The sequence below is a fragment of the Physeter macrocephalus genome, chromosome 5 (assembly GCF_002837175.3).
Source record: "Physeter macrocephalus isolate SW-GA chromosome 5, ASM283717v5, whole genome shotgun sequence".
Classification (NCBI taxonomy): Eukaryota; Metazoa; Chordata; class Mammalia; order Artiodactyla; family Physeteridae; genus Physeter; species Physeter macrocephalus.
Window position 1 is genome coordinate 47,058,360 of NC_041218.1, and position 26,673 is coordinate 47,085,032.

At 53.9% G+C, this 26,673-nt stretch overlaps 1 protein-coding gene across 13 annotated transcripts in view; it reads left to right on the forward strand.

The window, feature by feature from the left end:
* The window catches only part of CRHR2 (corticotropin releasing hormone receptor 2), a 52,685-nt gene that overhangs the window by 19,511 nt on the left and 6,501 nt on the right, over positions 1 to 26,673 (forward strand). For 2 of the 13 annotated variants that reach the window (XM_007130012.4, XM_028489921.2), the window contains 10 exons: positions 7,608 to 7,693; positions 9,138 to 9,244; positions 9,640 to 9,757; positions 11,612 to 11,765; positions 12,296 to 12,356; positions 13,816 to 13,888; positions 18,840 to 18,925; positions 19,121 to 19,256; positions 19,685 to 19,726; positions 20,925 to 21,150. In XM_007130012.4, coding sequence (XP_007130074.3) covers positions 7,608 to 7,693; positions 9,138 to 9,244; positions 9,640 to 9,757; positions 11,612 to 11,765; positions 12,296 to 12,356; positions 13,816 to 13,888; positions 18,840 to 18,925; positions 19,121 to 19,256; positions 19,685 to 19,726; positions 20,925 to 21,065 — 1,004 coding nt within the window. In that variant the 3' untranslated portion in view covers positions 21,066 to 21,150. Of the gene's footprint in view, positions 1 to 7,607; positions 7,694 to 9,134; positions 9,245 to 9,639; positions 9,758 to 11,611; positions 11,766 to 12,295; positions 12,357 to 13,815; positions 13,889 to 18,839; positions 18,926 to 19,120; positions 19,257 to 19,684; positions 19,727 to 20,924; positions 22,850 to 23,115; positions 23,363 to 24,294; positions 24,436 to 26,673 lie in introns of those variants that run through there. The other 11 variants (XM_028489920.2, XM_007130010.3, XR_003679817.2 and 8 more) reach the window with 10 other exon arrangements.

Sequence of the window (26,673 nt, forward strand, 5' to 3'; positions counted from 1 at the left end):
GTTTGTGGGTATGTTGCCTTTTCTCCACTAGAAACAAGCTCTTCAAAGAGGCATAAGACCTGACCCAGCCTTCCAGGGGCTCCTGTGTTAGAGAGAGAGAGATTCTTAAAGAGAACTTTTTGCTATTTGCTCTTAAGTGAAATAGTACAGCCAAGGCTGTAGGAGTACGTGGGAGGAGGTTGATTCCAAAAAAAAAGGGAGAAGCAAGTTGGGAAGACTTCCTGGAGGAAGTGCTGGGGAGCAGGGCCTTGAAAAATTGGGCCAGTGATGTGTCAGGTGGAAGGGAGGGTGGGAACAGAGGTGGAGAGGGAATAGGGCCGGATCACGGAGACCTTGAATTCCAGGGCGTGGGCCTCAGTTCTGCTAGCATTAGAGCCCGAGCTGCTTGTCCGTAGCGTCATGATGTAGGACTGGAGTACTCTGGAAGGATGCCGCTTGATGTTCAGGATGTACCATCTAAATCTGAATCCAGATTGGCTGGGAACTTTGACTTTGTCCTCCCCTCCCTCCTGCTGTTGAGTCAGAGGCTGCAGCATCCTTCCCTGCCCACCCCCCCACACACCCTGGCAACCCCAGCAGGGTCTGGAACCCCCAGGGCAAATCGCCACCCCCAGTGACTCTCAGGACCCACCCCAAAGGACCCCACATGCAGTTCACCCACCTCAAACCAGGTGCTCCAGAGTCTGGCCAGCTCCTGCAGGGGTGGGGCTGGAGGCGAAGAATAGCGGGAAGAACCCAGACCCAGCTTCAGGAGAGCTCACCAAAAAGTCCTGGCTCTGCTGCGATTCGCTGAGTGCCGGGCCGCTCCACCCCATCTAAGCCTCAACTTCCTTATCTGTGTGAAGGACACAGAAAACATACTAACCTCGTGGGGCCCTGTCATGACTAGGAGACGACGCTGTCTGGGGCTCCCCGTGCCCAGCTAGGCTCTTGTCAGCAAGGGGAGGAGAGCGAGGCCTGGGGTCTGGAAGGAGAAGCGGTCGTGTCTCCGGGATCAGGTCCTTGAGGGTCCCACTCCCACCGAGGATGGCTGTCCTTCTGAGGTGGTGTGGCCTTCTGTTGTCCCTGAGAGGCACCAAACTGTGTGGTCTCTGGATGGTGTCTTGGGAGGGGGCGGTCTGTCTACACTAAGAGGGTCTGATCCCCAAAGGCCTCTGGAGAGAAGCAGCCCCTTGGCCCCCAGAGACCCCGGTGTTAACAGGAGGACAGGACTCTGCGAGCCAGAGATGTCTTCACCGCCCGCCCCACTCGCCCACCCCCATCACTTCGCGGAAACGATGGTTGGGAGCCAGTTCTAATCCTGCTTGTCTCACCTTTGGGCAGGGTTTTCTCCTCTTTGGGCCTCCGTTTCTCTGTACAGGGTGGGCGGTGTGCTGGGTGAGTTGTCGTGGCCCCTTCCCCTGACATCCTCCACTCCGCGGCGCCGCGGGCTTCCTTGTCTCCGCCTCCCTCCGCTGGCTGGCGTCATGGCGACGAGCTGCTAGGGGTGACTGGAAGGAGGGAGCCCTGCACAATAGGGGCTGGAGCAGGGATAGGCACCTCCTCCCACTTGCCCGTTCCCTCGGGAGGCCAGTGATCTCACTCAGTGAGCTGGATTCCATTCACACCTCTTCTCTTTTTCATGGGCCCACTGTGGTCTCCATGAATCTGCTTTGTGCCTCCCTGACTCAGTTTCCCCACCGTCTGCTGTAAGTGTGGACGTTTACCCCTGCCATACCTACTCGAGGACGGAGGGGCATCATGGGTGAAAAGCCCTTCAGAAATAGAGAGCTGAGCGTTTGGGGAGGTCTGGAGAGCAGTGTCCACACAATACTGAAGATAGGGGAAAGAAATTCCCTTCTCTCATCCCAGATGTCACGAGCAGATGGCCCCGAGGAGGCCCTTCCCAACCTGATGACTGGGTTGGTGATAGCAGATTCCCGATCTCTCAACCCAGCAGGTTGGTCCTGAGCATGGGTGAGCGTCACCAGCTGCCCCCACCTGTACCCCACCAATGTGCGGTCATTAGATCAAGACGGGAAATATTCAAGCTTAACTCAGGGAGACGCACATTGTTCGGGAAGCTCAGGGAGACTGTGCTATTGGCACCATGACTGTACCGTGTTTCCCCAAATGGTCTCTTAACTGGAGGTGAAAAGCAATTAGTCATACCCACAGTATCACTGCCTAGTCCAGGCAGTAGAGATTTTTCCCGCAAAAGAAAAGTGACCTAAGGCGTAGGTCCCAAGCCAGACAGGAAGGAGATAGCTAGGTCTGCAGTAGTCCAACTGCAGGGAAAAGCAGTAAGGGGACTGAGGGTGGCATATCTGGCCCTTTAAGCATTTTCTGCTCGGGGGGTCCAGACACTAAGTGTCTAGGACATTGCAGAGGTGGCACAACTGACTACATCTTCTGGAACACAGGGTAGCAGGGAGAGCCTCTCCCTTCCAGAAACACTGACTCCAGGATCTCCCATAAGAAAGTGTGTCCTGGGGGAGAGCTATTTCTGCCTCTTCATTGCTGGTGACCGTGGACATGTCTCCCTCTTTGGGCCTCTTTAGACCAAATGAAGGAGAAGTTGCCTCGCCCTCTTAAATTCCCAGGGAGATGCCTGCTGACTCAGTTCCCAATTTACTTTCTTGTCTGTTATCTGGAGGATGCTGACCACAGGTTTGCTATTTCAGATGGACACCCCTACCCAACAAGGGTTGGACTTACAGTGTCAACAGTTCTGGCAGTGGGGCTCAGCCTGCCCGTGGCATGAGTGTGTGACTCAAGATGCTCCTGCACGTGGGACAGTTTTGCATTTGCCATGCAGCTTGGCAGAGCCTGGGCATCCAAGGTGACAGACTATCCTCTTGGCCCACCCTGAGCCTCTCATTCTCATTTGGAGTTCCCCGGTAACCTAGACAACACCACCTCGGTCCATCCTGAGCCCCTGTGTGTGTGAAGCTCTGTGTAGCCCTTAAGAAAGGGCCAGAGGTGACCTAGGCCTTGCCACCCCTACTCCTTAGCTAGCTGGGAAGGCATGACCCCTTTACAGAAATCAATGAGAGAACAAAACCGACCCAGCATGAGCTAAGAGAAGTGAGCAGCTGACCCTCCAGGGGCTGGAGCAGTCGTGGAAGCACCTGGAGGTACTAGGACTGAAGCTGGGCGTTGAAGAGGGTCATGGATTATCTTGACCTTCTTGGCCTGGGCCCAGGGCTATGGGCTGAATGGGCAGAGCCGGGAGGGCTAAGTCTTAGGCGCTCTCCAAGGTTCCCCACCTGCGTTCATGGTGGGAAGTGGGCAGTGGTAGCATTTTGCTGTCCGTGGTGCTGAAATTTCAGTCCTGCACATGACCTCATCCCTTCAGTAAATATTGCTTCTGGCCCTTCCCGTCACCCTGTCAGCACCCTCCCACACCCAACCTGTCTCTGGCACTCTCTCCCTCATAACCACCACCAAAAAATGGTCCCTCATGGTCCCCATCTCCCATATATTGCCAGTTCGACTATCAGAGATAGAAGTGCCAACCTCGGGAGCGCTTAAAAGTGATGTATGGATGTCTGGGGTTGTCACAGTGGCTTGAGGGTACTACTGGCAGTTAGCAGATTGAAAAGTCCCACACAACAAATACTCGACCCACCTGAGATGCCAATAGCATCACTGAGAGGCAGTTTACATTACTTTTTCTGAGTGGGGAAAATGAGTCTGAGAGGGACGGGACTTAGCCAAGGTCACTTAATCAGCCAGAGACAAAATTACAGCTAGAATTTAAGCTTTCATCTTCTCCCAGCCAGGCTCCTGGACCTCTCAGGTGACTGCCCAAAGCAGAAGCTCTTGTCAAAGTGTCAGCATCTGAAAGGGACAGAGCACATTGTAATGAGGGCTTTCAACAGGCCAGGGCACGCTGCAGGGGATAGAGTCCAGGCTTCCCAGACCACAGAGCTCTGGAAGAGAAGACCTTGCCTGCATCATCCAGACCCTAATGCCCCTGGCAGACTACACTGCACGCCATTAGCATCGATCTTCAGCGGAGGCATCTGTGTTGCTGTGGTAACAGGCATCCACCTCACTACATCCATCCCCACAATTCTGGCCTGACCATCTGCCCTCAGACTCTCCGTGCCCATCTTCCTGTGGTTGCCAGGGGGGACTCTTCCTGTCTTACTTTCTCCTGTCCGAGGCTGTGCCTGAGGGCGCAGTGTCCTCATTAGCCAGCTCCCCCGAAGTGCTGGGGACATCTCTCTTCCAGTCCCCTGGTACCCAGTGTCTATAGCCAGAGCCTCATTCCCAGACATGGCTGGGCCCCCAGAGGGAAGCTCGCTCCCACCACTACATCCCACATCTCAGACCCTGCTTTCCAAGGTTTCAACAGACCTGAGTCAATTTGATTAGCCCACGTATACTCAGTGGCTCACTCCTGAGGAGGGATCTGTTGACTCCAATATGGTTTCTTCCCACTTGTCTGTCCCCTGGGAGCTCAAGTTCAGTAGCAAAGAAAAGAAGGATCAATTCTAAAGAGATGAGACTCAGTGAATTACGGCAAATGCTCTAAAAGAGATTTTTCTTTTTCAAACTATGTTGTACAAGAGTGGATTGTGAAGTAAATTTAGTGGGTTGTGACTAGTATTTGTATATAGAATAAATATAATTCATTAGAAAGTAACAAAAATATTATAGCTGTGGTCAAGATAAATTTCACTTTGTGAAACTGGATTCAGTCATGTGAGCGGTGTGTGTGTGTACTGGACTGTGACATGAAATGTATATGTGGCTGTAGTTCAAGGGCAATAGAGTGTGAAGACCTATGTTTCAAGAGATGGGAAGACATAGAGGAGGTGTTCAGAGGGAAAAAGAAGAGATTACTTATAATATCTTGGGTGTTGGGGAAGCCTCCAGGAGGAGGTGGCATTAGAGCTGGGGGTTAAAAGATAAGTAGGGGTTTGTAGGAATATGTCCATGAGTAAAAGGTGAGAGTGAGGAGGGTGTCTCAAGGGGTGGCTCAGTATGGAGCTCGGTGTGTGCCAGGCCTGCTGGTGTGAATGTCAGCTGCCATGTGGAGTGGTAGAGATGGGTCAGGGAAGTTAGGCTGGGGCCTGGGTGTCAAGGGCCTTGCATAGCACACCAAGAAAGTTGGACTTTATTCCCAAGAGCAATAAAAAGCTGCTGATGTCTTTTATTCAGAAATCAGCATGATCACTCTGGCAGTGGGGGTAAAGGATAGAGTGTCGAGGGGGGCAAGAGATGAAGCCAAGAGGCAAGATAGGAGTGTGTTGTGCCAGTGCAAGGTGACTAGAGAGTGGGTGGAAGGGTAGGCAGGAGAGGGATGGACTCCGGAAAAAGAAAGAGGAGACAGAATCCACGGAGCTTGGTACCCCAGGGGCATTGATATGAGGGACCAGAAAGGTCTCAGATCTGCAGCATCTCTATCCTGACCCCCTCCTTTCCGCAAGCCCGCCCCATGGTCAGTACCACCACAAGATATCATACTTGGGAGATGAGTATTCTGAGGTCTTGTCCTCAGGGAGCCCCACACTGGTCTGAGACACCAGACTCACCCACCTGAACAACTGAGGCCAGGTCATGAGCAAGGGCTGGAATGTGGGGCTCAGGCTGTCAGGACTGAGAGGGCTGGGGGTGTTGGGAGGCTCAGGAGAAAGAGACTCGTGAGATGCAGGCAATCAAAGAGGCCTTCCTGGAGGAAGGAGCTTAGCACTGACTTCAGAAAAGCTAGATAACATCTAGGAACACATTCACAGAAGGTAAATTTTTCTGCCCTTTGAACCATAGCCAGGATCAGAGTCTGTCTCACCTCACACAGGCCTGTTGAGAAGGACTCTAAATCCCCATTAGGGAGGGACTGTTCATTTTACAAAATCACCCACCCTCCCAAAATGCCTTTACATCGGTCCCGTTGGTTTCACCCCATACTCTGTCCTTTAGTTCAGTAACATCACTGACCCTATGTATCAAATTCTCTTAACATACAACCTTTCTTTCTTTCTCTTAACATACAACCTGCAGTAAAACAATCCTGTAGAGGGAGAAAACCCAAGTGGGGAATTGGGTGCCATGGTCAAGGGCTAGGAGCTAGTGTCCTCATATTGGGGTCAGAGTTGGTGTCAGACCAGCATTGGCCGGACTGACTCACACTTGGGCCAGGGACCTGCCAGAGGCAGGCCTCACTGACAGGTGACAGGCCCAAGAGGCAGGAATAGGCCAGTAAAAATCCTGAATTTGAAAAATCTATAAGCTCAGAGCACCAAATTAAAAAACAGTTAGGCTAACAGAATCTCCCCCATTGTTTCTGCTCTTCAGGAAGTGCTCCTTCGTAACTCCATTGCTTTTAACTCACTGTAAGCTCAGCGGAAGTGGATTTTTAAAGTAACTTAATTATTTCAGAACTCATTGCTTCCAAAAACAATCTAAGGTTTCCCCTTCAGCTCTATGATTCTGTGCTCTGTGAGCTATTTTTTTTAAATTAGCTTTATATTGTGATTCTAACATAAGCCCCAAAGAAAAGTCCACAAACAACTGCCCATTAGCCAAAGAGCAGAACGCTGGTACAAATTATCCCCAAACAATAGATCGTTTAGAATTTGTAAGTAAGCGGGGGAGGTAGGTTACATAAGACAGCGAAATGCAAAGCAGAGGCTGGCAGAGGGCTTTGGAGTTATCAGGTGTGAGGCATTCCTTTGACTGGAAGTGACGGTGGGAGCATGGCTTAGGAGCTAGAGCTTGACAGTCAGGCTAGGATTTAAAGAAAATATGCGCATTCCTTGAACTTCATACATCTCCCTTCAATAAAACCCTCACTTCAGCACATCAGACTCTGATGCTCTGGAATGTCTTTTCCCACATCACATTCCAACTTTAACACAGAGCCAGGTTCTCAAACATTTAGAGATCACATGGTTGTCTCCCAGGCAGCCGCAGCTCAAGGTCAGCAGCACAGTCCTGTTTCCCCATATCGCTGTCATTCCTGTACCGCTACCCAGTAGCCTAGGGGTTAAGAACATAAACCTTGAAGCCAGACCTTCTGGGTTTGAATCTTCTCATCTTTGTATCCTTGGCAAGTTGCTTGATCTCCCTGTGCCTCAGTTTTCTCATCTGTAAAATGGGTTAATCTCAGTACCTACTCCATGGGGTTGCCTGAGGATTGAATGGACGAGTGTAAACAAAGCAGTTAGAAGAGGACCTGGTACAGGGCGAACACCTGCTGTATAAATAGTGACTATGGTGAAAGTGGAAGTGCTGATACTGGTGGGAAAAGTATAGATCTCATGAGCATAAAATGATTGCGATGAGGATGGAAACTCTTCGGCATGCTGAAAGCAGTGAATCTTCAGCCGCATCCCAGGGCTCACAGTGGGGTTCAGTTTCAAACAAAATTAAAGGAAGTGTACAAAATGCTACTCAAAAGTTGTATCAAAACTGGGTTTTATCATGCCTTTTAGCTACCATGAGTGGTAAGGCTTTTGTGCACTTTTCACATGAATGACTTTCACGTGAACGTTCAGACGTGTTTCCCGGACTAGAGAGGCTGAGACATAGGGACCTTATCCTGTGGGCGGGCACCAGGGAGCCAGGGAGTGTTCTTGAGGAGGGGAGTGACCCGCCTCTTGGTGCATCTTTTGTAGGGAATGCCTACCGAGAGTGCTTGGAGAATGGGACCTGGGCCTCACGGATCAACTACTCACAGTGTGAGCCCATTTTGGATGATAAGGTGAGTGGCTCCCACCTGCCTCACTCCTGGTCCTGTACAGGTAGTAGGACTCAGATTGAGCACACACGATGCCAAGGGTGGCAGAACCAGTCCTGTGTCACCCACCCACCCCTTTCTTGCACCTCTTGCCACCACCCTATGTCCTGCCCTGTGCTCAGTGACATTGTGGTGGGGTAGAGAAGGGGACATGGAGGCTCACCTTCAGGAGAGCTCAGCTGGTGGAGGACACCAGCAAGGTGGCACATGACACAAGAAGGGGATGACCCTGTAACCAGTGCCCCAACATCTAACAGGCAATGTGACTTCCTTCCTCCTCTGGGCCTCAGTTTCCCCATCTGGCATTCTGATTCTATGACTCCACATGGAAATAAGTGCAGCCCCCAGAGGGGCAGTCCCCATGGGAAGCTGGGTCCCACTCCGACCTCACCAGCCCCCCTTGCTCTGGTGCTGGATTCCGTGGTATCTGCGATGCCAGCCTCCTTGCTCTTGAAGCTTCACCTCATTCCTGACCCCAAATGATACATGCCACCCCCATCCCTCTCCTCTTTTGCCCATTACAGCCCCCATTGGGGCTGAAACTTTTCCCCAAAAGAAGTCCAAGTTCAGAGGAAAAACATTTGTCTGCCAAAAACATTTGTCTGCCCTGACAAAGTGCGAGCCGAAGGGGGTCTGCAGTGAGGGCCACAAGAGTGACAAGTGGGGTGGGTCATAAAGGAGAGAAAGAGGTCCCCTCCTGCCCTCTGCCCTCACCTCTTCATCTCACAGCCCCTCTGAGCAGTGGCAAACCAAAGTGGGTGTGGGGTGGCGGGATAGTCTGCCCTGGCAGGAAGGAGTATTTTATCATTGTCTCTGTTAAGAATTGCCAGCATGTGGTGATAATAAAAAGAAGACTGATTTTATTTGGTCTTAACATTGCTCTTAAAATCTCTATAGATAAGGTACCCCCTCACTGCTACAGCCAGGGCAGACTGATCCCAAGGCACCCCCAGACCTGCCATAGGTCGCTGCTTCTGAGACAGGAGGACAGGTTGGCTCCATTGTACAGATACCAAAACTGAGTCCCAGAGATATAAATCAATGCACTCTCAGTTGCTCAGCCCATTAGGGTGTGAGCTGAGATGAAACACAGGTGTAGCAACTCCCATTCCAGAATTAAAAAGAAAATAGAATCTACATACCCATATCTCTGGCATAACTCAGAATACATTGTGCTCAAATCTGCCCTCCAGTTGCACAGGGGACACCTGACCACAGCCATTTATACCAAGAGCCACGCAGGGCCGACAGGAGAGAGCTCTGGGTGCCAGGTGTGGTGGTGACACTTGGAGCCTCTTCTGCCCCCAGGGTCAGGATGCACAGGGTGGCCATTGCTAGAGTGCCTGGCCCCACCCTCCACATGCCCCAGGCCTCTGTCTGCCCGTGTGTCTGTCTGTCTGTCCAGCAGAGGAAGTATGACCTGCACTACCGCGTCGCACTCATTGTCAACTACCTGGGCCACTGCGTGTCTGTGGCAGCCCTCGTGGCTGCCTTCCTGCTTTTCCTGGCCCTGCGGTGAGTCCACCCCGCCCCTGCTTTTGCTCTGCCCTCCTCCCACGGCACCCCCTTCGCCTCTCCCATTCTCAGCTCCTCTCCGGGGGTCCCTGGAGCCAACGGGCAAAAGGGGCTTGGGGAGGTGCCTGGGCACTGACCGCTGGCAGGCATGCAGGAGGCAAAAAGGGAGCCAGCTCTGGGAGACCCAACCGTGGTCACCACGAATGGGAATTTGGCTCCTGGTGCAGCCCTGCCTTCACCCCAGGCTGAGTCTCTCCCTCGCCTGAGGAGGGGGTGGCAGGGGGCACAGGCCCCGCTGACCCATGACCCCAGCTGACCCCTGACCCCTGCCCCAACTGAGCTCTGAGCCCAGGTGCAGCCTGTCCCGGCTGACCCCGGACCTGGTCCTCCCACAGGAGCATCCGCTGTCTGCGGAACGTGATTCACTGGAACCTCATCACCACATTTATCCTGCGAAATGTCACGTGGTTCCTGCTGCAGCTCATCGACCATGAAGTGCATGAGAGCAATGAGGTCTCTGGGTAGAGGTTTGGGGCCGGACCTGGGGGGCTCTGGGCTCTGGGGGCCCCCATCTCTCTTGCCCAGTCCTCGCGTGCAGACCCGAACCTGAGCTCACCTGTACCCAATCATTGTCCCTCCAGAGCCAGGGGTGGGGGAATGGGGCTCCAGGCCGGGGTCTGGCGAGCAGCACAAACGTGACGCCAGACTTTGGTTTATCCTGTTCCGCTCCCCATCTGGTGACTTCAGCACCTCCCAAAGATTCCTTAGAGAAAAGGAGGCTGAAATGAACCTCTGTTGAGCTTTAGATCAATACATTCCAATGAGAGACCTGTAGGGATTTCGCCCCCATTATACAGACATGGAAACTGAGGCTCAGGGAGGTTAGATGACACTGTAATGATGCCTCTACATCTGGGCCACCAGGATCTTGAGCAGGCCAGCACGTTAGCTGCCCACGGTGGATTTGTGTCAACCACTGTTGTACTGTGTCCAAGTCATAAAACCAGAGCCCAGGGTGGAGCCATGCACAGAGCTCTTCGGCGCACCATTAAAGACTGCTCAATACATCGTCTTTGGATGGCTAGACCTGAGCACACACCCAGCCTGGTTTGACGCTTCACTTGGCCCCATGTTGAGCCCTGCCTCAGCACCAACAGAATTCAGTCAGTTTGGGGTGCCCTGCAGCCCAATGTTGGCTTGTACTGACAAGGCATCGTTAACTTGGAGAAAAAACAAGATTGGGAGGAGGGGATCTTTTGCATTCCACCTCAGCAGGACTTTCTCAGGACAGAGGAGACAGATGGCCGCATGGGGCCCAAGATCAGGGTTGGGACCATGGAGGAAAGTCACAGAGGCTATGATCAGCTCAGCTGATTGATTATCTGACAGCCCAGCTGTTAGAGCCGGACAGAGGGGTGCTGAGCTGTCCAAGGGGACAGTCAGCTCCCCATCACAGGGCTCCTCTAACCACCAGTCCCCACATCCTCAGCTCTGAGGGTGCCTTGGTGACGAACCCCTGGGGAAGATGGCCAGCTAGGGTCAGCTGAGAAGAGCTCTGGCCTGAGGCCAGACCTGGCCGTGGCCCACGGTGGCTCTGGGCAGGCTTGTTCCCTGAGGGAGGGGTAGTAACCCTGCTCAGAGGGACAGGGACAAATTCCCCTCGGCTGAGAAGGCAAATGGCACCAACGTTCATTTCTCGGCGCCTGCCTTTGCCACCTCCATCTTCTTGAACCAGCCTGCAAGATGGGATTATTCTTTTCTCCGCAGCACGATGAGGTTCGGAAAGGTATGGCCAGTTGCCAGAGGTCCCGGTGTAAGGAAGTCTCCCTCCAGAGACGGCAGTGATCACGCTAAGCCCAGAATCTCCTAAACCCAGAGATTTGGGAGGATCATCTCCACCGCTGCAGCTCACCTTCACAGACCCCTGTACTAGTTCAATAACAATTTTCTTTTAATTGACTCACTAATTTTTTTCTACATGAAATTTCATAGTCCATCCTGAAATAGAAACCAGTCTGACTCGCTGTGAATTGAAGGTGACCCTCAAAAAAAAGGGACGGTGAAACACGACAGTGCTGTTCAATTCTAGCCTCTCCCTGGAGAAAGCTCAGAGCCAGACTCCCTCTTTCTTTTATGAAAAACGAGATTAGAAAACACTGGGGAGAAGTCAGACCCCCTGGTACCAGGGGAGCCTGGCGCTTTCTGAATAAGTGAAAGAGAAAGGATGAAGCTTTCCAGAATGAGATTCGAGGGTGTTTAATGCCATGTCCATGACCCAACTCAAACGACCTCCCTTCCGTCAGCGCCCAAGTTGTGCACTTGGGCCTTGGCCCCAGGCAGCCACTGACTGCTGCCTGCCCCGTGCAGGTCTGGTGCCGCTGCATCACCACCAGCTTCAACTACTTCGTGGTGACTAACTTCTTCTGGATGTTCGTGGAGGGCTGCTACCTGCACACGGCCATCGTCATGACCTACTCCACCGATCGCCTGCGCAAGCGACTCTTCCTCTTCATTGGATGGTGTGAGGGTCCTGGGGGGACCTGCAGAGTCTAGTGGGGAGAGGTTACTGCTGACAGGGTCGCCTCCCTTCATCTTGGGTCCAAGGGCGGGACCACATTCCTGCCTGCCATCCACAGGATAGTCCGAGGATGCAGCCACTCCCCTCCATGCTGGAGAGGAAGAAGCAAATAGTCCCTCTGAAAGGACAGTCCACAAATAGCCTTCCTCTTCTTGCCTGGAATGGCCAATCCAAAGACCTTTGTCTCTGGCTTCAAAAGAAAAGCTGGCCAGCTCCACTTCCCTATCAAAAAAATCTCAGAAAATCACGCTGTCCCCTCATCTCTCTGACCTGCTTGGAGGGGATGGCTGAGAGGGAGGGAGGGATGGGGCCAGGGGTCTAGGGACAGGGCCCCTCAAGGTCATGGATGGCCTGCAGTTAGATGATTGGAAACAAGATCCTAGCCCTTTGTGGTCCCCCCCTACACTGTGTTCTACAAGAGGGGCTCCTGGCCATCTGTCTGTCCACTGCAGCTGTGTCTGTCCTCCTTTCAGGTGTCCCCTGCCCCATCATCATCGCCTGGGCCATTGGCAAACTCTACTATGAGAATGAACAGTAAGTAAAGACAGGCCAGCCATGGGGCTCAGAGGGATGTTAGGACAGGTCAGCCACGGGGCAAGAATTGCAGCCACGCCAGGACAGTTCACTTTTCCATTGTCCTTAAATTGAGAAAATTTCCTTGGCACCCAGAGGTACTCATGCGATAGGTGTCAAGTCAACTTTGTTGAATTGAGTTAGGAATCGTTGTTCCTTTAAGCACCCAATGCACGACCCCCTTCGCCTTTGGTAAGGCCTCCTCCTGGAGTTGGATGCGGCAAGTCTGGCTCCAGGCTTTCAGCTCAGAGCACCTCCAACTGTGGCATTGAGCCTCTCACAGATTCCCGGGCCAGGCCAGTGGAAGCTTGTTTTATTCTGGCATCCCAGTCTCTTCCTGGGGTGCAGTGTTCCATGCTGGGACCCTCTCTGCACCAGAGACTTTGAAATACTCAGCCTCAGCCCAGATGATGGCAATTCTGGCTGCAGTTCAGCCAGGGAACAGCGGGGAAGTTGGGTGCCACCAGCTGAGAAAAGAGGGGACAGAGGAACGTCAGTCTCTCTATACAAATATTCAAGGGGTCTCTGAGGATGGAGGGAGCAGATGGGATTTGGGGGCAGGGGGCAGGAATGGCGTGCGTTCTAAGAGCTCAACATTAGGAAGAGCTCCTAATGATAAAAGTTGCCCAAGAGTGAGAGGGCTGCCTTGAGAAGTAGTGAGCTTCCCATCAAAGGGGGGTGTTCAAGCAAAGAAAAAAAAAACAGTGCTGGGAGGCTGCAGGGGAGAATCCTACCTGAGGCAATGTGCACTGGATGACCTCTGAAGTTGCAGAAGACACAGAATTTCCTGAACTCTGGGGCCCTTTCTGAGATCCAGTAGGAGTTGCTGGCAGAGCCAGACTGGGTCCTGGGCCAGCCCTTCCCCCAGACCCTGACGCTTCTTCACCCCCAGCATCCCCAAAGAATAACCAAGCCTCTAATAGAAGCAAGCTTCCTTCCCTCGGTGAATGAGGCCAGGAATCGGGCTAGGAGAAGGCTCCCACTTCCACATCTGCTGCTTTGTGCCTCTGAGTGCCTGGCACAAGGAGAGGCGGGTTCCAAGCAATGCGGGAACAGGTGGTACAGGCGGTTGGGCCCTGGCCAGCGAGGGGGAGCCCAGCTCTCCATTCGTGAGCCTCCTGCATGTCCAGCCCTGGGCCCAGCATCCTGGGATGGGGCGAGGGAGCAAGGAGAAAGAGGAGGAGACCCAGGGCCTGCCTCAGTCTGCCTGGGGAGACCAGACCCTCCATGTAGGGCAAAAGGCAGCCCAGGTATGAGCCAGGGTGGTCGGTGGGGCTGGGGCTGTCCACCCAGGCTTCGGGGGAAGGAACAGCCATGGAGATTGGATCTCAGAGTCAAGACAGAGGACCCTGGCCCCGAGGCTGCAGTGGTCCCCAGGCTGTGGTTCAGCAGGCCACTTACAGCCACTCCATCTTTGCAGGTGCTGGTTTGGCAAGGAGCCCGGCGACCTGGTGGACTACATCTACCAGGGCCCCATCATCCTCGTGCTCTTGGTAGGTCCTCAGTGGGAAGCGGGACAGGGCTGGGCCCCAGGAGGACAGCAGAGGACCCACCCAGCAGAGATGCTGGGGAGGGACAGGGTCTGGATCGCCCCCCCCGCCCCCCGCACACTCTATATGCACCACCCCGCTGCCTGGCATCCCGCTCCCAGCTCTCCCTTCCTCACGCTCCGTGCCCTGATGCAGCCCTCTCCCCTCTCTGGCCCTCAGGTTCTGGGCGGAGAAAATCTGGCAGATTTCTAGTGCCTCCGACATCTGACATCCCCTTGCCAGGTACAAGCCAGGCAAGGGGGCAGCTGGTGACAAGAGAAGGGTCCGTGGGATTCTGTTCAGCCCAGACGTACATCTCCCTCTACCCGCAGCGACCCCCTTCAGGGCCCAGCCCACCGCCCCCATCCTGGAGCCGTGGGACGAAGGAAGTAATGAGCAATTTTTCCTCACCCAGCTCCCCGCCCTTTGCCAAGTGTATTAACATCTAAGGTATAATTGCGGCCATATCTCTAAACCACAACAAGCTTTAATTAAGGTAGAGTTTAAGTAGAGGCTGCATTCTGCAAAAAAACCAAACCCATTATATATCATATGCTAAAAAAAAAAAAAAAAAAAAAAAGACATACCAAAAAGCCCCATAAGAAACTGACATTTACGTAAGACTTATTTCAGGTTTGTTCATTTCAGGCTCCTTAAAGGGCCACCTGCTCCCTGTGGGAAGCGTCAGAGGGAGCATCACCCCGCTCTTGCGCACAGCAGGTGCCTAATGGGGGTTTCTTTGGTCTACCTTGGAGACAAAGACTGTTTATCTCTTTTTATTTCCTTACTCTCCTCCCTTTTGTAACTTCCTCAGGGATTCATTTGACCCCCCCATCTTTGGAGTGTCCTTGATGTATATGAACCGGAGATGACTAGGAAGGTTTTTTACCCACTGCCTGAAATTCCACCATCAGGGCTCCATTCATTTCAGAGATAGAAGCCAGTCCTTGTCAGCAGTCAGAGGCGGGAATCATTGTCCTTGGAGTCCTAGGTGCAATGAGTCACTGATTCCCCCCTCCACCAGTGTGAACAGAAACCCCATGAGACCCATCCTGTCCCTGCCAGCTGCTGAGAGCCCATCCTGGAGGGAGAGGGCTTCTGATGAGCCTGGGACCCAGCCAAGGAAGGCTGGCTTGGGTGGGAAGCGAGCCCCCTTGCAAAGATGTTGGATGGCAGTGAGGAAGCGAACAGAGAAGGGGGACAGGACAGGCTTGGAAGGCCCAGTGACAATACCCAACTCCCGCCTCTCCATGCCCCCTTCTCCGGTTCCACCCTCACCAAGAGCCCCGGGTCCCTTTGGACCCGGCCCACACCCAGCTGGATGCATGGACAGGGTTTCCAGGTTCCAAAACTCAGCCCTTCCAGAAGCTCCATCTTCATTACTTCCAATCCTCACATCCTCGATGCCTGGAAGCAGGGATGATGCTCCCCGTTTCATAGATGAAGAACCTGGGAGATGAAGCAGCTGCCCAAGGTCATCACTAATAGCTAGCTGAGCTGAGACTGGAGGGCAGGTTACCCACCACCTCCCGCCATCCTTTCCTTTGGATACCCTGCCACCCCTGGCCTCCCCCAGCGGTCCACAGCTGTCTGAGAGACCCGTGCTCATTTCTGGGTTCTGGGAAGTGAGTTGGCTGATTGGGTTTGCAGGAGGCTGTTGTCACTGTTGTTGGCGTGGGAAAGGCATGAGCTCAGTGCTTTCCATGAGTATTTGAACCTGTGCCAACCTTCCCAGACAGGCTCCATGGCTACCCCCACTGGACGGACCAGGAAGCAGAAGCTCAGAAAGGTTAATTAAGTAATTTGCCCAAGGCCACACAGATGCCAATTGGAATAGCTGGAATTAGAGCCATGCGACAGGGACTTGGTGCCAGATGTTCATGTGGGAGGTGGTCCCAGGAAACACAACGAGGGGTGGGCGTAGAAGACAAGGAAGGGAGGAAACCAATAAAGGTTAAGTGATGAGCAGGCTTCCATGGGGCAACACATAGAAGAGTCTCAGAATTGACCCCTGGTCGAGAAGCAGGGTTACTTGCCCATATGCTTCATGCCCCATCAGTGGAGGTTGCCCTGGGGACCTCGAATCCCCACATTTCCAGCTCCCCTCTCCCCGTTTTCAGTCTGAGCTAGCTCCCCTGGCACCAGAGAAAGCCCCAAGCTGAGAACTGTCTCTTGCAGCTACAGGTGAATGGTGTGTGGCACATGAGGTCTGTCCGGTGAAAGCCGTGGCTCTTTGTTCCATGGGTGGTGTCTTCCCCAGCAATATCCCGGCTGCCCCTGTTCCAAATGTAGATCCCAGGGCCTCCACCTGCCACTGGGAATGTGTCCAAGAGCTGCATTTGGAACAAGCGCCTTTGATGTGCATACTCTAGTGGGAGAACCCTGGTGTCCAGGGGCCTTGTGAGCAGGGATGTGAGTTGTCTGGGCTTTCTCTGTGGCCCAGCCAGGGCCCTGAACGCAGTAGGACTCAGGACTTGGGCCTTTGAGACTCACCAGGCTCCACAGATCCAGGTGGACAAGCAGGCTAGCTATGTTGCTGGACCTGGTGAATGTGCGCTACAAGAAGCTGAGGCCGGGAGAAGTGGGGAGGGGGAGCTGAGATGTGATGGCAGCACCCCAATACCCAGAGCTGGAGGGGAGCGGAGGACACCCCCAAGGGCTGGGACTACCTCTCCCAGCCTGGGTTTAAAGGACAGGAGGAACCGTGTCTGAAGCCAAGGAGGAAGAGATGTCAGTCCTCCTTCCTCCCTCCCTGCCGGCCTCTGCACATGCGCAGACAGGGAGGGTTTGGAAACCAGGTGGGAGGGCGGTGTCAGCGGCTCCCTGGGGAAGGGAGGAAGGTGCCTGCAGTGAAGTGAGGTGGAGAAGATGTTGTAAAGGGGGAGGCTGGGAACCAAGCCCATAAGGAAAGAGTGGCTTTGGGGCTGCACAGACCAACCTGAGGTGGGGTGTGGGCAGCATCACCAGCTCCTGCCTAGGCTGAGCAGAGGGGATAAGGCCTTGTCTCCCAGACCCTCCGCACCAGCCCCTGTCCCTGCTCTTGCCTCAGCACATGGAACAGCGCCCTGTAGCCCAGAGGTGCTCAGCAATTGCTTATTGACTAGATGGATGGGTGGTTGGATGGTTAGTGGATGTATGTACGTTACCTGTTGAATAAGTGGGTGAGTGGGTGGGTGGGTAGATAAACTGATGAATGGAATGTTGAGTAGATATTTGGATGGATGGATATTACACGTTAAATAAGGTGGGTGGGTGGGTAGATAAAATAATGAATGGATGGTTGAGTAATATTTGGATGGATTAATGGATGGATGGATAGATGGATAAGAGTGGGTGGATTGAGTGAATTGTGGGTGGAGTGAGTGAATTGGTTAGTGGGTTTATGGACGATTAGTGAATAAGATTTAATGCAGGGAAATATGGAAGAAATGAGAATATATGTTGACTCCAACAACCTCTACCCTCACAGAAGTCATGAAGAATCGGAAAAGGTCAAGTATTTTCTATCACTTGTATGAGAAAATTAGGATCGGCCTATGTGTTAAAGTGACCTCATGATCCAAGGGAATAGACCAGAAACCCAGGAGCTGGAAATTAGACAGGCCTTAAGAGGAAGCAAGGCGCAGCAGGCCGTGGGCAGCCCTGGCTGAACGCTTCCACCACCCCTCACCCTGGGTTCACCAGGCTGTGCCACTGTGGTCACTGGACCAGCAGGCTGTGACTGAGGAGGGAGCCCCCCAGGGCCCCAGAGCATCCTCAAGCCTAGGGGTGATCCAGAGGCCACAGGGATGTGTGTCCCGTGATGTCTGCCTGTGTCCCCCAGCCTCAGAACTTAGGAGGCTCCAGAAATGACGGAGTCTCAGGACCAGGACTTGGGAGGGGTGTGTGTGTGTGTGTGCATAAACACACACACATACTCAAGACATGCACACACGTGAGCCAGCAGACACCCCTGGGCTAATATGTATCTCCTTCTGACCCATGGGTACTTTCCTGTGAGAGATCCCCAGGGTGTTAGGCATACAACACTCACTTTCCTGTCTACTTGCACTTGGAGATGGATGAAGAGAGACACAGGTGTGTCCATGTCCCCAGGTCCACACTCACACAGGAACACACCAAGGCAAACACACAAGCACAGAGCACAGACCCCATGGGGAGCATTGAGAAGGCAGCACACAGGCACACAGACAAGCCGACACGGGTTAACAGGACACTTGCACACCCACAGAGACCACATGCAGCACAGGGCTGCCCCGGGAGGCCACACAGGCAGGTCCCCGGGAGAGGCTGGGAGTGGCAGGCTCCGATGCTGAGAGAAGGCTCAAAATGAAGATAAATGAGGCCCTTCCAGGAGCCAGCTGCTGGAGTCAGCCCAGCAGCCTGTTCATCTCCATTGCCTCAGGCGTGTCTGCGAAGAATCTAGAGCTTTCCTGGGTGCAGGGGACGAATGGTGAGAGATTAATCACTCCTCCCAGCAACCGAGTTATTAATCGCTCCATCAGGCCGGGTCTGCTCCACCAGGGCAGGGCTGTCCTCTGTCCAAAGGGCCTCAGGGAGACCCTCAGTTGACAAGTGGGGGCCCTGCAGCGGCAGGGGTGGGCCGGGCAGAGCTCTGGGCGCCTCAGGAAGGAGTGACCTTTGTGCCCTCGTGCACTGCCTCCAAGGCCGCTTTTCCTCCCTCGGGTCAGGGTGTGGAGAAGCAGGCTCTGGAGCCCTCAGGTGACAGGGGACCCGGCAAGTGGGGTACCTGCCTGCCCCGGTGAGGCCTTGGGACCCCAGGCAGGTGCTGGGGTGAGTGGGGTGGGACATGGGTTCTCAGTGGGTTACAGGGGAGGTGGCTGCCTCTCCTCTCAGCCCCACCTCGTGGTCCTTCCTTTTTCCCTTTCTGCCCCCCCCGGACCCGTCCCAACAGATCAATTTTGTATTTCTGTTCAACATCGTCAGGATCCTAATGACAAAGTTACGAGCATCCACCACATCGGAGACGATCCAGTACAGGTGAGTGATGGGTGCCTTGACCCTCAGCAGGGGAGGAATGAGGAGGCCATCTGGGCCATTCCCCTGCCTCTGGGCAGGGCCCTCTGAGTCCTCAAGCAGGGCCCTCGCTCAGGCTCCCAGAAGAAATGCCAGCACGTGAGGCCCCACCTGCCTCAGGGGCTCAGATGGGTCTTGTCGCCCTTCCCCCCTCCCCAGGAAGGCGGTGAAGGCCACCCTGGTTCTCTTGCCCCTTCTGGGCATCACCTACATGCTCTTCTTCGTCAACCCTGGGGAGGACGAGCTGTCACAGATCGTGTTCATCTATTTCAACTCTTTCCTGCAGTCGTTCCAGGTGGGGCACGTAGTGGGATGCGGCCACAGTGAGCGCCCCTGGCCTGGCGTGCTCAGGCACCCGTGCCCTCGCTGGCTTGGTTCTGTTCGTATGCGCTGAAATGCAAGCGCGTGCACACCCTGAACCCAGGCCCTGGCCCCGTCTCTCCCACCCCAGGGCCCAGGTGGGCCCACCTCCAAGTGGGTCAGGGTCACTCTAGCCTGCACCTCCTGCCGGCCCAGCCCCTGCTCTGAGGACTCATGGCAGCCTGTCACTCGCGGTGGACCCCGGTACACCTGCTCCACGATGGGGGTGCCTACCCAGCTCTGAGCCTCCGGGGTCCTGAGTCAGAGTGTTCCCCCAGTCATCCTGTCCCCTCTCCACCCCCCGACCCCCCAGGCAGAGTGGCTCCCTGAGCAGGTCACTGACCTCTCCCTCTTCCTTCCCAGGGTTTCTTTGTGTCTGTCTTCTACTGCTTCGTCAATGGAGAGGTATGACACCAGGCCCGGGAGGCCTGTCCTCAGACCCCACTCCAGGGAAGTTCGAGGGGAGCCCCCCCCAGCCTTTTGGGCGTCCCTGGCTCTGCTCAGCTCTGCTCTGGAGAAGGGAGGGGAATTCTGGAGAAACCACCCAGCTTTGGGGAGACAGGAATCCTGCCTGAGGGACTCCATCCAGTTTAGAAGGTTGACTCTGCAGGTCAGAAACGATACACCGACTCTCCCCATTGCACTCGGAGAGCTGGGCGGGCAGGAGGCCAGGCCACAGGGGCTCACAGAAGAAAGAAGCCAGAACACAGGTGATGACCGGAGAGCGCTTTCCAGGAGCAAGTCAGGTGTGAGCCGTGCATCCAGGCCTTTATGGGCCCAGGGAGCAGAAAGACACCAGCGTTGTCCTTTCCTGTCCCCTACCGCCGCAGAGAAGGCCACACGCCTTTGGGTGGGCTCCAGGGAGCCAGGCTCTGGTGAAGCTTGGTTAGCTCACAAGGCCCAGAATCCCAGCGCGGCGGACTTGGGGGAGACGTTCACTCAGGCCTGTGGTGGGTGAGCACACACAGTGGGTGCTGGGGCAAAGAGCAGACACGCTCCCAGGGCCCGAGAGCTTCCAAACACCCCAGAGGAATGCCAGTGCCATCCTGAGCCCTCTTCACCTGCCTGTGCACAGGGCAATGGTGGGGTCTGCATGCCTGGGTCTCTGGCAATTAAAGCAGACCCCAGATAGGAAAGTCCAACAGTGGAGACCGGCATGTGCTGGAGGGTAGGGAGAGAAGGAGCCACTAAAGCAAGCAAACAATGAATGCTTACGGAACATTTATTCTGTTCAACCATGTGCCAGGCTAGCATGTGGGGGACATGATCCAGTTTGCAGAAAACTTCTTCCATTGCAATGCAAATGAGAATAGAACAGCACCAGTGACGGTCAGGTCTTGAAATGACTAGCTCTCCATCTCAGCTGCGTGCTGTGGTAAGCAGTGCAGGTCTTTCAGGAGGTAGAGGAGGTCAGGGCTGCAGAGGAGGTGAGAAGGACCCTGCTTTTGGAAACAGCCGGTCTCTGGATGTGAGGGTGGCAGTCAGGGGGACCGCCCCAGCCTCCCTTGGTGGCCCTGCAAGGGGCAGGGAGCAGGGGAAGAGAACTGGCCGGGACCCAGGATTGGCCTCCACAGGCCCAGTTGAGCCTCCTCCTCCCCCGCAGGTACGCTCGGCTGTGAGAAAGAAGTGGCACCGCTGGCTGGACCATCACTCCCTCCAAGTCCCCAGGGCCCGGGCTGTGTCCATCCCCACGTCACCCACGCGGATCAGCTTCCACAGCATCAAGCAAACGGCCGCTGTATGACCCTCAGTACCCTCACCTCGCCCATCACTCCACCATCGGGACAGCCTCCCCATCCTCCTCCAGCACCTTTCTCTGGGTTCTCCTGGCTGCGCAGGCTCTGATGGGGGCGGAGGGAGGGGGGAGACCAGCTCTCCAGGCCGGCAGGAGGGAGGCTACGCAGCAGCACGAGGGGCTCTCAGGAACCAGGGCCGGCTGGACCCCAAGTCTCAGTGCAAGAGGGAGCTGAGCCGGGAAGTCACGGGAACCCCCGGAGGAGGGTGGGTCACAGGTCTTCAGGCATTGCCCACACCAGCCTCTCTGGCTGGATCCTGACTGTCGCCCTGTTCACAGATGAGGAAACTGAGGCCCAGAGCCAGGGAGGGCCTGCCCAAGTCACACAGCTAGTTCAAGACAGACCTGGGGCTCCTTTGCCCCACTCATGGCAAAGGTCTTCCCACCAGGGGCGGGGTGATGGTTGGTCCCACCCCCTGCCTTCTGCCCCTAAGTTCTGTGGCGCCCTCTGCAGTTGGAGGGGAGGCACAGCAGCTGGAGTAAGAGATTAATTCCACTGGCTTCGTCCCAGGGACTCTCACTTAGAGAAGCCTCACCTACACCCCATCCTCCTGCCCCTCGGACCCTTGGAAGGATGCTGCCTCCTTTCCTGAGAGCCCTCTTCTCAGCCTAGTCCACCGATTCAGGGCCTTGGGGAGGGGCAGGTGGGGAGGAAGACGTTGCCAGGGCAGCCGTACACGCTTTGACCAACCAACCAGATACACGGTGTAGGACGAAACCGGAGGAGACGGGTGGGGGACGACAGGCTGGGAGAAGGAGTAGGGTAGAAATAGCAGAAACCAAAGTACGTCTTTGGTGCCTGGAACTAATCTCAGCCCACACCGAAGACTGGGCTTCGGCCTCCCCTTCAGAAACAACATCTCCACTGTCTGTGAAATAAACTGTGACTCTGTGGAAACGCGGCCTCCCCTCAGGTTTGAAGGCGTGCTGTGGGCCAAGGGCGGTGGGCTGGGTCCATCATCATTTGCAGAGACTCTCGCCCTGGCCTGGGGCCGGTTCTCCCTCTCCACCTGTGCCTGCAGGGCTGTCCCTTATCGTTTGCCCAGGCCAATATCTGCCCCTCCTCCCCAGCTGAAGGCAGTTTAATTCAGCCTGAAGGAGAGGCCCAGCTCCCCAAGCAGGCCATGGCCTGTTCGTGTTCTGGAATCTGGAGGGAAGTGTAAAGCAGCTCCCCTTCCCCCCACTGCAGTCTCCGTGAGCCACAACCAGGGCCATCTCCATCTTGGCCTCCATCTGCCCCTCCCTCCAGGAGAAGGTGCGAGTCAAGGGGCCGGAGGAGCCATCAGGCTGGGGTTCAAAAGGGCTTTTGCTCTAGGTATGCCCCCTCCCCCATTTTTTAAAAATTATGTATCCCATCTTGCACATTTTTAAGTTGACATCTAATATTTTTCACATAAGTTTTAAAACTTTTGAGGGATGTGATTGATTTCTGGCATTGGTAAATATTTACATTTTAAAATAAAACTGCCACAACCCTTTAAAGTACATCTTAGAAATCCAAACACAGCAGTGATCTAATACTCTCATCTATTTAAAAACAAAAAAACAAAACCCACAACCTGCTCTTCTTTAACAGTTGGAAATTTTAGGTTGTTCCTTTTCTCTTTGAACCTATATTTTCACTCCATTCCCCCTACAGAATTGTTTTTACTAATGCAGGATTTTTTACGGTTGCAAGTTTTTTATCGCTCACCTTATCATACTTCTCTGCCACAAATATATATTTAGAAATCGGAATTGAAATAATTTCCTTGTGACCAAAGATTCTAAGAGTTTTTTAGAAAGTTCTGGATTGAGTTATTACAACTAATTTTTGATGTAAAATATAATGTACAGTTGATTAAAACAACATAGATACTAAAAATTTTTATAAGTAATTGTTAAACCTAAAAAGGAAAATACTGAAAACACATCTTAGTGAAACGGATAAGAATTTAATTATTTGTGAATCTATGAATGAATCAGGATTCAGCATCATTTTCTTTTTCCATTTTTATAGCTCTACATGCTGAGAAGCCTTTCACACAAATAAGGAGATGTCACCCAGTTCTCTGAATTCCTTCTGAGATGCATGCCCAAAATTGCGTAGTGATTTATCATCAAAAATGATCTGTCAACTGGCCACTTGATTAAGTCCTCTTTAAATCTGGCTGGGAAAAATGAAATGAAAAATCTCAGACTTGGGAAGGGCTTTGTTGCCTGGAGAACGAGCTCCTTTGGTGGTTCACGCGGGGCACCTGGGTGCCCTCTGGCGCTTGGGCCGGGCGGTGCACGTATGAGATACGCGGCGCCGTTTCACACCTGTGCGTCTGAGAGGGGTGGGGCGCCCTGACTTCATGCGTTCCCCGGATACAGAACCCTTGCGGGTCTTGGAAAGTCTTCCTGCACCCTCAGAGGCAACACGATGGCCGCTTCCATTAGCATCATCGGGGGCTCTTGCAAATGGCTCGGCCCCAATAGGCCACTTGGAGAGCCCTGCTGCCGGAGGAGCTGAGTGCTAATTGGAGCAGCGCAGAGAACTCAGGCCTCGGCACAGCCTCAGCGCCAAGTCCTGGCCACTCATTATCGCAGGGGCCTGCTTCCTGGAGGGCCTGACCTGGAGCGCCCGGAAGTCGCTAACCCTCGTGCAGCAGGGCTAGCAAGAGGGAGCAGTTTGACCTGCTCCCTCTGAAGTTGGGAGAGGCCCCTCGTCGGCCCTGTGCTGACCGGGGCCCCTGGTCACGGCCCCGCTGAGCTCTGGCTTTGAAATGCCACCAGAGCCATTAGGCCCTCTCTCTGGGTCCTACACTCATTAACCTCGTTCGGCCCCCGTTCCTCGAAGCCAAGCCCGCTCGTTAGCATCTGCTTCAGTGTAGACACTCTAAATAAGACAAGGTTGCCGTTTCAAGAAGCTCAAAATCTAGGTGAGAAGAAACACCTCCCAAAGAGTACAAGGTATAAACAGGAAAAAGGATCGGTGCTCTGCATCTTTCCCTGGGTGGATTTCTCAGTGTCGGTTTCTGTCTATCCTCGTGGGGAAAAGGGGTCAGTCAGTCTCTGCAGTCGCCACCTTCCTCAGCCCCCTGCTTTTTCCACATCTCTGAGCCCGTGCCCATGGTGGCCTCAAGCCGGACAAGGTTTATGGGACACAAAACCTCAGCCACCCTCCTCTGTTTCTTTCCCACTTCCCTCCATCCAGGCCCGGGAGCTCCCTGGACTGACAGACACAGACCCGGTTCGCTGCTCTTCCTTCCTGAGTGTCTCCAGAGCCCCGTGGGCAGATGGGGCGCAGGGGCAGTGAGGCAGCTGGATGAGAAGGGAGCTGTTACAGGAGAGACAGGTAAAGGGCACCCTCAGAACAAGTCGTCCCCTTTACATGCCTGGCGCCATCGTGAGGCAGTTCTGGGGTCTGCGAGGCCCCCGGGGAGTCATTTTCTAGAGTGACATTTTCATCCAGGATCAGAGAGAGTTTGGTGGACAAGAGCTATCCCTCCAGCCCGGGAGCCTGGTTAGGGACCCACTGCTCCGAGGACACCCAGAACCAATGGAGAGCAGACTTGGGGAAACTTTATTTCCAGACTGGGTGGGATCTAGGAATCAACGCTTTCAACAATGTTTTGGTTGCTGTCTGGTGTGGGAGTCACTGAACAGGGGAACATCTCTGTCTCTTCTTTACAATACACACCACACACACACACACACACACGCACACACGTCTGTGTACTATAGAAAGGGGAAGTGAGTGACCTGCTTTTCTGGAAACCTCGAAGGAGGGGCAGCTGCAGCAGGAGGGAAAGAGGCAGGTTTTAAACATGTAAATTTGTACATCAGTATGCTCAGTATGGTTTCCAGGCTTTGCCCCTAAGGTGCCACTAATTCTCCAGAGGGGGCGCCCACTTAGAGATGGTAATTCGCAGGAGGAATGGGAGGAGCTCGGGCTGAGATCACTGCCGTGTGTGGATTGAGTTTCCTCCAGATTTTCTTGTTACGGAGTTCTTCCCAGAGCTTACGGCCATCCCACAGAGCTGTAACGTGCCTTCCCCACCACAGAACTATCACAGTGGCTTGCATCCAGCAAATCCTGTCCTACAGGACCTGACTCAAAGAGCCTCTCTTCCAGGAAGGCTTCCTGATAGCATCAGTAGGACGTGTCCCCACTGGGAGCTAACAAAATCCCCGCCAGGCTCCACCACTGGGCTGGAATTGCTGGAGTCATGTGCTGTTACTTATGCCCATAGCTAGAACTCTGCACCTGGTAGGCACTCTAGAAACATGCAGTCAACAAACTGGCCTTTTCTGTTGGTTCTACCCAGAGCTGGTTAACTCACAGGCTAGAGTTCAGTGCTAGCAAGACAGACCACAGGCACAAAGATTCCCAGAGATCTGTTAGCTTTGCACGAGGAAAAAATCCATTCTCTGGCTCCATACCTCACCCCCAACAGACCCCAGAGGCCAGGCCCAGATTGAGGGCATCCCCTCTTCTCCACTTCACATGTAGACAGAAAACTGGAGGAGCTAAGCCTCCAAATCCTTCCAAGACTCTCCTGTAGGTGTCCACAGATTCATCCCACCCGAGGGGCCCCACGCCTGGGTGGGTCCTGACATCCTGCTGGGTGGACCGTGAGCCTGTCCTTCACCAGGTAGGGTGACCAGACCTGGCCTGCCCCAGCTCACCTAGGTTTACGCCTATTGTCCTGGTGTCATTAAAGGCATGCCTCTTACCCTCACAAGTGTCCTGATTTGGACAATAAACTACAGTTGACCCTTGAACGATGCTGGGGAGTGGGCTGCCAACCCCAGGCAGTCAAAAATCCACTTATAGGGACTTCCCTGGCGGTCCAGTGGTTAAGACCTCGCCTTCCAATGCAGGAGGTGCAGGTTCGATCCCTGGTGGGGGAGCTAAGTTCCCACATGCCTCGTGGCCAAAAAAGCAAAACGTAAAACAGAAGCAATATTGTAACAAATTCAATAAAGACTTTAAAAATGGTCCACATCAAAAAAACAAAAATCCATTTAGAACTTATAGTTGGCTCTCCATAGTTGCTGTTTCACATCCAGGGATTCAGCTAACCTCTGACTGTGTAGTTCTGGAGCTCACATTTAGTGGGAAAAAATCTGCCCATGTGGACCCATACAGTTCAAACCTGTTTTGTTCAATGGTCAACTCTGTATGATCACCCTACTTAAACCCCACATTTGTCTGAGTTCATAGTAGGGGCCACAAATCCTGCTTGAATAAATGAATGAGAGCCAGAAACTTCCAAATGTTAGCTACTACGCTTTGGAAGGAGAGCCCGTGTAGAAGGGACCCTCTGAGGTAGAGTCCCATGTCCAGTCTGGATATCTGCTTGTTAGACAAATGCGTGAGCACGGAGGGGCAGAGAGGAGCTGATTCTAGATCTGGAAGAATGAAATTCATCCCTCAGCCTCTGTTGTGAATACAACAAAGTAATTAATTGTGATTCTTTTTTTTTTTTTGCGGTACGCTGGCCTCTCACTGTTGTGGCCTCTCCCGTTGCGGAGCACAGGCTCCGGACGCGCAGGCTCAGCGGCCATGGCTCACGGACCCAGCCGCTCC